This window comes from Austrofundulus limnaeus, unplaced genomic scaffold (assembly GCF_001266775.1).
Source record: "Austrofundulus limnaeus strain Quisiro unplaced genomic scaffold, Austrofundulus_limnaeus-1.0 Scaffold34, whole genome shotgun sequence".
NCBI classification, from domain to species: domain Eukaryota; kingdom Metazoa; phylum Chordata; class Actinopteri; order Cyprinodontiformes; family Rivulidae; genus Austrofundulus; species Austrofundulus limnaeus.
The window spans coordinates 2,448,255-2,458,114 of NW_013952436.1; the positions used below are offsets into that span (position 1 = coordinate 2,448,255).

The 9,860-nt window shown below is 40.3% G+C and overlaps 1 protein-coding gene across 2 annotated transcripts in view; it reads left to right on the plus strand.

Moving 5' to 3' along the window:
- Positions 1 to 46: 46 nt before the first annotated feature.
- Positions 47 to 9,860, plus strand: part of dctn4 (dynactin 4) — a 14,366-nt gene continuing 4,552 nt past the window's right edge. The window contains exons 1-12 of one of the 2 annotated variants that reach the window (XM_014006141.1): positions 47 to 250; positions 844 to 914; positions 1,024 to 1,202; positions 1,339 to 1,382; positions 1,745 to 1,852; positions 4,727 to 4,747; positions 5,915 to 5,988; positions 8,092 to 8,204; positions 8,280 to 8,389; positions 8,498 to 8,571; positions 8,728 to 8,782; positions 9,192 to 9,299. In XM_014006141.1, coding sequence (XP_013861595.1) covers positions 116 to 250; positions 844 to 914; positions 1,024 to 1,202; positions 1,339 to 1,382; positions 1,745 to 1,852; positions 4,727 to 4,747; positions 5,915 to 5,988; positions 8,092 to 8,204; positions 8,280 to 8,389; positions 8,498 to 8,571; positions 8,728 to 8,782; positions 9,192 to 9,299 — 1,092 coding nt within the window. In that variant the 5' untranslated portion in view covers positions 47 to 115. The remainder of the gene's footprint in view (positions 251 to 843; positions 915 to 1,023; positions 1,203 to 1,338; positions 1,383 to 1,744; positions 1,853 to 4,726; positions 4,748 to 5,914; positions 5,989 to 8,091; positions 8,205 to 8,279; positions 8,390 to 8,497; positions 8,572 to 8,727; positions 8,783 to 9,191; positions 9,300 to 9,860) is intronic. The other variant, XM_014006142.1, reaches the window with a different exon arrangement.

The following is a 9,860-nucleotide window of genomic DNA, read 5'->3' on the forward strand; positions in this document are numbered from 1 at the left end:
ATGCTGGGGATTGTGTAACTTTGGCCACACGAGGTCGACAGTGAGCAGTTTGTGAGGTCCGACAGCCGACGGTGACGTCACGTCCCCCCGGCAGAGCTTCAGCTTCGCCTGAGAGATGGCGTCTCTCCTGCAGCCCGACAGAGTTATCTACCTGGTTCGCGGGGAGAAACGGATCAGAGCCTCCCTATCTCAGCTGTATTTCTGTCGCTACTGTAGCGAGCTCCGATCGCTAGAATGTGTGTCTCACGAGGTACGTTAACATTTTGGCCATTTAGCGGTGCTACTTTGTTGTTAGCCGACTCGCTCATCGCTCTGACAGGAAGGTGGGACCTGTCCGATCAGCGCACTCATTGATTGGCTAGGCTTCTTGTCAGTCAATGGGGTTACTACCAGTTCTCTTATTTCATTGGATGTTTCAACGTTACTTCCGCTTGTGTTAGCTTTAGCTAAATGGGCGAAGGAGCTAAGTGGCTTATGCTATGTGTTAAGCTTGCTGGTAAACCGATAACTCGTATATAATATTAGGAACATACCCAGTAAACAAAATAATGTTAAAACGTTTGTCTATCTCAGCTAACGTTTGACTCACTGTATAATTTAGGGAATGTATCTAAGCCCCACAGGTACCACACCCAGAGAAAGTAGCGATTCTTCAAATACAATGTTGTGTTTTTTTCCCCCAAGTAGTTTTATTACCAGTTAAATAACAACAGCGGTCTTCACACATAATGACCATTAATTATTTTTTCTTCTGTGTACCATATACAATTTAAACCGTAGTTAATTAAAGCTGAATAAATGCTCAAATAAATGGTTACATTCTGTTGTATCAMTGGTCATCAGGTGGACTCTCATTATTGTCCGAGCTGCCTGGAGAACATGCCATCTGCAGAGGCTAAGCTTAAAAAGAACAGGTGAGTCAGGCACAACATTTACACACAAAACTAAATATCTGTATAGTTCTGTATTGCACTACTACTGACCTTGTTTTATCCATGTCTTTGTCTCCGGGCCCTGTTGCAGGTGTGCAAATTGTTTCGACTGCCCCTGCTGCATGCACACGCTGTCGACTCGAGCCACTAACATCCCCGCTCCGTTGCCCGATGATCCCACCAAGACGACCATGAAGAAAGCCTACTATCTGGCCTGTGGCTTCTGTCGCTGGACCTCCAGGGATGTAGGCATGGCTGACAAATCAGTTGGTAGGTGCTGGTGTATTCATGTGATCGTGTTTCAACTTTAAACCAATAGTCCCAATATCATTCATGTAACTGTATTATGTCTTACAGTGTAGTATTGTTGGGGTTGTGATGTGTTGGTGTGTTTTGTTTATTGCAGCCAGCGGTGGTTGGCAGGAGCCAGAGAACCCTCACGCTCAGCGGGTATGTTGTCCCCCCTGTGGTCATCTAAATACTCTTTAGTTGGCTCACATGTTTYTTGATCATGCACTGTTAGCTTGTGACTTGATCTTTGGAAAATGTGTAAACACAAACAGCTTAAGGCAAAAGAGGTGGCTGCACAATTGCTAAGACTTAAATCATATCAGAAACAACAAATGAATAATCGTTTGAGTTTGAGTTATTTTTTGCTGTGTCAGTGGGGAGAGATGTATGTTTTCTTCCTGGATCTGATGTTCTTTTAGTTTCTTTTAAAAATGTATTGTGTTCTTGAAAATGTTTCTTTTAAGAAAAGCACGCTGCAACGCTGACCTTTGTGTGAATGACTTTTTGTTTTTATTTTACAGATCAGCAAGCTGATCGAGTATTACCAGCAGCTGGCCCACCGAGAGAAGCAGGAGAGAGACAGAAAGAAGATGGCCCGGAGGCGACAGTGCATGCCCCTCGCCTTCTCGGTACAACAGTCTCATCAGCCTTTTGGAAAATGTTGCACCTTTCTTTTAACCTTTTTTTTTAAATGTGAACAACCTGTTGAATCTTTAAATATATATATATTTCTGAGATCAGTAATAGTAAACAGTAAAAAAAAAAGTGGAGGGGATACACTTCTCTCTCTCAGGGTTGCAAAATTCCTTGTTTTTTTTCAAGGTTTGAAACTTTTTCATTTAATTGGAATTTATCAGAATAAAACTGGGGAAATTAAAAAGTAGAATGTAGGCCAATCACGAGATTTTAATTGCGAAACTTATATTTTTAGCATAATCTTCACTAAAACAACCAGATTTCACGAACGTAAACTTGAGCATATGTCAATCACCTGCACCTGCTCACTGCAGGAGTGTTTAGGCCACGCCCCCTACATGCACCGTGCATTGCATGGTCACATGCACAAATAATTTCTACAACTATTTAAGCCACACTTTTTTAAAACCTAAAGTGAAGTCATCTTTGACGGTATTATTAGATAAATATATTTGATGCGTGGGATTAATGCAGAATAATTAAACACTCTGTATACTACATCTCACTACATAACAGACACACATTTCTTTGCTAATATCCCAGCATTTATGTATGTTTCCATGTTAAATGTTTGAGTAAGAATATCAGGAAGGAAATGAACAAATAAGCTCAGATTCAGTGATGTATTCAGCGGCAGGGATTTGTTGCAGTTTGTTCGATAATTAATGTTCTAATTCCAAGTGTAAAAACAGCATCCCTAATGCTGCGTTCACACCGAACGCCATTTGGGCATCAAAAACACGTCCAAGGCTTCAAGTTGGACGCGTGTGCACTTTGAGGTCAGACGCTCGTCAGAATTGCTCTAGACACGCGTCGGGAAGAGCCTCTGGTTGTTTTCCTCTGCCGGTCTCTGTTTAATGGTGGATGAAATGAAGAAAGTGGCTTTGCTTTATTTACTGAGAGCAAGAATAAGTCACGCTCACCAGATAATTCATACGAGTTCAGTTTAATTCAGAGGAGTTCTGAGTGTGGTGAATTTCACCACTCCAGTGGCCTCATGCATAAAGGATTGCGCAGCTTTCACACAAAAAGTTGACGTACGGACAAATTTAGAAAAGTGCGCCGCACCAAAATATTCAGATGTATAAAAGTGTGCGCACGCAGGTTCCTGTGCACCTTTCCTTTATACATCCCAATGAACGTGGAACTGAGCGCACATGAAATACCTCCCCTGACACGCCTCCATTTAAATATGTAAAATAGATGTAAATGTGTCCAGTGTGTGAGATTCTCCTCAGATTGTCCTCTCTGTGGGATCAGAAATGATTTTGAGATGCAGTAAAATTATACATTAAATGGAGAATGAGTGAGAAAACTGTCTAAATAAATAGTGGGGTGTCATTGTTTTATGTGGCGCATTCGCACGGGATAACCAAAGCCTGAGATTTTTCTGAAATTTACAGACATCTCCCGAATGTGATGTTGAAGCCTGGTTAGTTGTTGTCTTATTTAGTTGAACAGACGTTAAAATAAATGAAAAAAAAAATCAAGTTATCCACTTTTTTCCTCTCTCCTTTGCTCCTGCCTTACAGCAGGTGCTGTCATCTCCACGGACAACAGACCCCACCGCCATGTGCGGGTACGAGTGGTAGCCTACAGATTTTTAGCAAAAAATATAGATGTTTGAGGCTCATTAGACAGGTAAACGTCCAAAGGAGTTGACACATATGAACACCTTCCCAGGTGGCGAGGGTGAGCGCGCCTGGCGCGAGRATCTACCCAAAGCGCAGCTGCTGTGCTACGGCCACAGCTCAACGCAACATCAGCCAGAAGGCTACACACAGAAAAAACAATTATTCTTACCATACAGTGAGCCACCATTAGCATCCGATTTTGCTCCCGCCTTTTTTATTTTATTTATTTTATGCCACACTTAATGTGTCGGGTTTTTCCGGCCCGGGACCCAAAAGGTTTTCAACTCTGTGACAAAAATATAAAACTGTTTACAGACTGGACTGAGGTTCTTTTGATCATTTTTAGATTGATCTAGTTTCTTGTCTGAGGTTAAATGATTTTCAGTGCCGGGGTTCAGTTTCATGATCGTTCAGTTTAAACAGTAAAAACTCAAACTAAAATAAAAATCTAACACCGTGTTCAGACACTCCTTACTTGCAGAAAACACAACAGAGTCATATTTCTGTGGATTCAGGTCAGATTCGTGACTTTGTGAGTTAAAACTTTCGACTAAAAAACTGCGTGGCTGCAGCACATTCTCACGGCAGGTGAAAAGTTTGCGTAAATATACGCACACTTGCAACGTTGGTTTTGATACATCCCAATGTGGGCGTAGAACCTGGCGCATGTAACGTTTTTATACGTACGCACCGTTTATACATGAGGCCCCTGGAGGTTTTCAGGTCTGTTTTTGTCCTGAGCCCAGTTTGACGCGCAGCAGCACTTCCTGATGCTCCTTGACACGCGTCCACCACAGACTGTATGTAAACCTGACGGCCTTGATGCTCAAAGCATGTTTAGTGTGAACGCAGCGTTGCTTTAAGAGGACAAAATACTGTAGAAATATGCATGCTCCAAATATGAACAGTTTCCATATTTAGCTTCGTCTCATTGTCTGCACCACCTACATTCAGCTCCAAGATTTAATTATTAATCAGTCCTTGTTGTGTCTGAGGTTCTGCAGGTTGTCTCTCACTGCTGTATTTCTGTTGTTGCTGCATGTGACCGACTACAACTAATGTTGTGCTAAATTGCTTTGGTTTCTTCTTGTTCTTTATTCCCCAACTTTTTAAATTTTTTTCTTTGCTTGTGCACATCGTGACATTTGGTTTGCACCTCACCCCTACCCTCAGCAACACACTATTCATGTGGTGGTGAGTTGTATTTTTGCAATTTGGGTAGTCATGCCTTAGTAGTTTTCTTTTCTTTATTTTATTTTAATTTTTCTGTTCTTGTCTGATGTGTTGGTGAGAGTCCTCACGCATCACATGAAAAACTCCTCGAGGTCTGCACAAGGAAAGCTTTTATTCTTGTTAGAAGTAGAGGAGAAAGAGAGGACGTTAGGCTCTGATCACACTGCAGGTGTCAGTTCTCATTTATGAGTTAAAAAATGTATATTTATTTTTTGCATTATATAAAATCGGACCTCCATCAGACTCAGTGTGAACAGTCCATGGCCCACAGGCACAGAAACCTTAACATCACACGATATTTACAGAGAGAAAATACAGATGCTACACATGCTAGCACGTTTGGATCGATTCTGTAGTTGTTGTACAATCAGAACAGACTACATGATAATCAGCCATTACATTTGATTCTGCCTAATCTGGTGCAGAATTGCACTTCTGGAACAAGAGTGACTGAAAGTAGAAACAATAAGTCAAGTATTGTTTCCATCATGCTAAAATCGATCGTATCAACGTCCCTTCCTGTATTTGTGTCGATTCTCAGCCATACAGGACGTGGAAAATTGACAAAAATTAATAAATAAAATAAATTAAATAAGCCCCGGAATAGATATGGGGAGGTAACAGTGAACACAAAAGAAAAATTTCCCCGTATCCCCTTGGGGTTCTGTAGTTCTGCACCTGCAGATGGGCAGGATTTAAAAAAAAAATCTGATTTGTTAAATTCAAGCGGTCATTAAAAGAATTTGATCAACAACATTTGATCAAAAAAACATCAGGTTTACATTACTTTTGCCTGCAGTGTGAACAAAGCCTTTAAATTGGTTTATTAAAATGGGGAAACCTCCTAATTAAGACTAAAACCTTCCTTGTTTTTCTTGCTGTTCAGTTTAGCTTTTTCCTCCTTAAAAACATGAAACACTAAACTCTTTCTGTCTTATTGATTGTTTGTGTCAAATCATGTCAGTTTTTTGTTCTTAGGAGATGCAATAAATGATTTTTTTTTTGAAGACTAAGAACTGTCTTGTAGACAAATAGCTTTAGATTAATTTCATAAATCACAGTGCCTCGCCCTCCTTGTTGTTGTTTGGCGGTCTGCCTAATCGTGGCTTTTTGTCCAAATCCACTCAGGAAAAATACGGCCTTGGAACCCGACTGCAGAGGCAGAGGTCTGGAGCTTCCATTTCAAGCCTGGCTGGCCTCTCGTAAGTCCTCTCTTGTTGTCGACTGCGAAGCGTTGCTGCTTTGAATCTATATATATTTTTAAATGTTGAATATTTTCTTTTGTAAAATTTGATATTTAAAGGCCTGAGCTGGTCGTGTTTCTTCCCGGTGGCTGTGAGCCGTACAGATGACAGATGAATAGATGCTCCATTTTTCCTGCAGCTCCTGGTTTTGATTAATTTCACATCAGTTAGCAGAGCCTTGAAATTTGCTTTGGTAATCCATCACAGCCAACTGTTTGTAACCATTGATTTTATTTTCAAAGCTTTAGCATTTCACCGTCTTGTAATAGAAATATAATTATTCAGAAAACAGTCATGGATCTCACCTAAACACCTAACATGAATAATTTGCCACATTTTCTGAAAAATAAGAATTGGTTAATAATTTTTATTTATTTCAATTACATGTTAAATTTAACGTTACACTCCTGATCAAAATCTTAAGACCAGTCAAAAAAAGTGCAAGAATTTGAATTTTGCACTATTGGATCTTAAGAAGGTTCTAAGCAGAGCTTCACAATGTTAAAAGAAGAAACCAGTGCAAGAGACAAGAACTTTTGAGCAGGGAATTTTCTGAAAACTGCATTTACACTCAAACATGATTTTTTCAGCTGATCAAAAGTTCAAGACCATAGCTCAAAAAAAAACAAAAAAAAACCCAAAAACCCTCAAAACAGAAATCAAAGTGTCAAAAAAAGGACTCAGTAATGAGTAGCTCCACCATTCTTGTTGATGACTTCAAACAATGGTTTAGGCATGCTTGATGCCAGTGTTTCCAGGAGGCTAGTGGGAACGTTGCTCCAAGTGTTGAAGATGGCTTCACGAAGGGCATCCACTGTCTGGAACAGATGTCCATTTTTGTAAACTTCCCTTGCCATCCATCCCCAAATGTTCTCAGTTGGGTTTAGATCCGGGGAACATGCAGGATGGTCCAAAAGAGTGATGTTATTCTCTTGGAAGAACTCCTTTGTCAGGCGGGCATTGTGAACTGCAGCATTGTCCTGTTGAAAAACCCAATCATTACCACACAGACGAGGGCCCTCAGTCATGAGGGATGCCCGCTGCAACATCTCCACATAGCCAGCTGCTGTTTGACGCCCCTGCACAACCTGAAGCTCCATTGTTCCATTGAAGGAAAACACACCCCAAATCATGATGGCGCACCCACCACTGTGCCGTGTAGAAAACATCTCAGGTGGGATCTCCTTGTCATGCCAGTAACGTTGGAAGCCATCAGGACCATCAAGGTTAAATTTTTTCTCATCAGAGAAGACAACTTTCTTCCACCTTTCAATGTCCCATGTTTGGTGCACCCTTGCAAAGTCCAAACGGGCAATTTTGTGGCGTTGAAGAAGACGTGGCCTTTGAAGACGTTTTTTGTTTCTGAAACCCTTCTCTCACAGATGCCGTCTGATGGTTATTGGGCTGCAGTCAGCACCAGTAATGGCCTTAATTTGGGTAGAGGATCGTCCCGTGTCTTGACRGACAGCCAATCGGATCCTGCGGCTCAGAGCTGGTGAAATTTTTTTGGGTCTACCACTTGACTTTTTTGTTCCATAACCCTCAGGATCATTTAAAAAATGCAAAATGACTGTCTTACTGCGTCCAACTTCAGCAGCGATGGCACGTTGTGAGAGGCCTTGCTTATGCAGCTCAACAATCCTACCACGTTCAAAGTCAGTGAGCTTTTTTTTTGCCATCAGGAGGTCTTGACAGTGTAAAGACTTGACAGAAAATGACATGGAATCCAGATWTTTGCACAGCTTTTGGTTTTTAAAGACTATGGTCTTAAACTTTTGATCAGCTGAAAAAATCATGTTTGAGTGTAAATGCAGTTTTCAGAAAATTCCCTGCTCAAAAGTTCATGTCTCTTGCACTGATTTCTTCTTTTAACATTGTGAAGCTCCTTCTTAAGATCCAATAGTGCAAAATGCAAATTCTTGCACTTTTTTGGCTGGTCTTAAGATTTTGATCAGGAGTGTACATCTATGTTAATAGAAAATAAAATGACTTCAGCAACCTGAAGCTTATTTACGTGCATCTCGGGCCAGACTTCTGAGCAGCTCTTGTCATCTTTTCCAGCCTCAAAGAGGGCGAGGACCAGAAGGAGATCAGCATCGAGCCGGCGCAGGCCCTCGATGAGGTGGAGCCGCTGCCCGAGGACTGCTACACCAGACCCATCAGTTTACCTGAAGGTAACGTTTTAGTCTAAAACCACTAATTCCAGCCTCAGAGCGTGCAGTCCAGCTGACCTGTGGTTGTCCTCTCAGTGACCACGCTGCGTCAGAGGCTTCTGCAGCCGGACTTCCAGCCCGCAGGAGCGTCTCAGCTCCACCCACGACACAAACACCTCCTGATGAAGCGCTCCCTTCGCTGCCGGGTCAGCACCCCTTATTTTTACAGCTCTGTGTCAATCAAAAACAAAACAAAAAAAACAAAACAAACAAACACATTGTTTAACGTGGTTTTGCTTGTTGACCTTCCTCAGAAATGTGAGCACAACCTGAGCAAACCGGAGTTTAATCCAACTTCAATCAAGTTCAAGATCCAGCTGGTGGCTGTGTGAGTGAATTAAATCTAACTTTAATTACGTGTTTATCCAGCAGCTGGACGCACGTCTTCATTTAAAAGGATTGATGTTAAAGAGTTCATATAAAAAAAATGTGCTGACCTTCAGTTTAATACTTGATCAACTGAGCGACTCCTTTCCTTCCACAGGAGCTACATCCCTGAAGTGAGAATTATGTCCATTCCAAACCTGCGATACATGAAGGTCAGTGTCTCCGCCTGGAAAAATATGTTTATAATATATAAAAAATAAAGGCAAGCAATCTTTGTCTACGTGTGTATTTTAATGAAACTCAAAGTAAACATTGGATGTTGATGTAAACCTGATTAACTTTAGCTAAGTTTGTTCTGCTAACACAAAAATGTGGATACTGAGCTAAGATTTGACATATGTATCTTAGTTGTGTTACTTTTTTTATTCATATCTTCTTTATATTATTATTATTATTTTTTGTATCAGTTATTAACCCTTTAAGCTCTAGTCTTCCAACAAAACAGTGAACCCAGATTGACTGATCGTTCTTAAAAAAATCCATTGTAGTCTTAAAAATAATGTGAAAAATCAGGTTAGCAAACATTTTGATTTTGATTTTTTGCCTTTCCTGTTTCTGCAGGAGAGTCAGGTGCTGCTGACTCTGACTAACCCGGTGGAGAACATCACTCACGTCACTCTGACTTCGTGTGACGAAGAGGATCCTGATGACATCAACAGCACCGCCAAGGTAGTTTATCGTGTTTTTACCGACATTCAGACACATATTGGAGAAGTTTACAATTTTTCTTTTATTTTGAAAGATCAATAAAACCAAAGCCCACTTCAGGCTAAATAAAAAGTATGTTTAAATGACAAATTTAACAGTCAAAACAATTACACGGTGAAAGAAAATAAAAAGATTTTTTATATCTTTTATTTAACCAGGAAGTCGCCGAGAATGAGATTACCTTAGGGCAGTTACAGGAGTGGTGATTTAATGTCCTTTAAAATTGATTTGAAGGCAACAAGCATTAACTTTAAATCTTTTATTGAACATTTACCAATTTTCCACTTATATCGATTTCTTCAATAGATAAAGCATTTATCGTATTTCAGATTAACATATGTGTTGGGTCAGTGAAATACAAGTTTTTAAAATAGTGACCAATCTCCATATTTATGTTTATTTAACAAAACGTTTCTGGAGCATAGTAAAGTAAATGAATGTGAAGTTATTTCACTGCCTGACAGAGCAAATTGTTAAAAATGAAATATTGTAGTCCTGTGTCAGGTTTATTCTATATATATA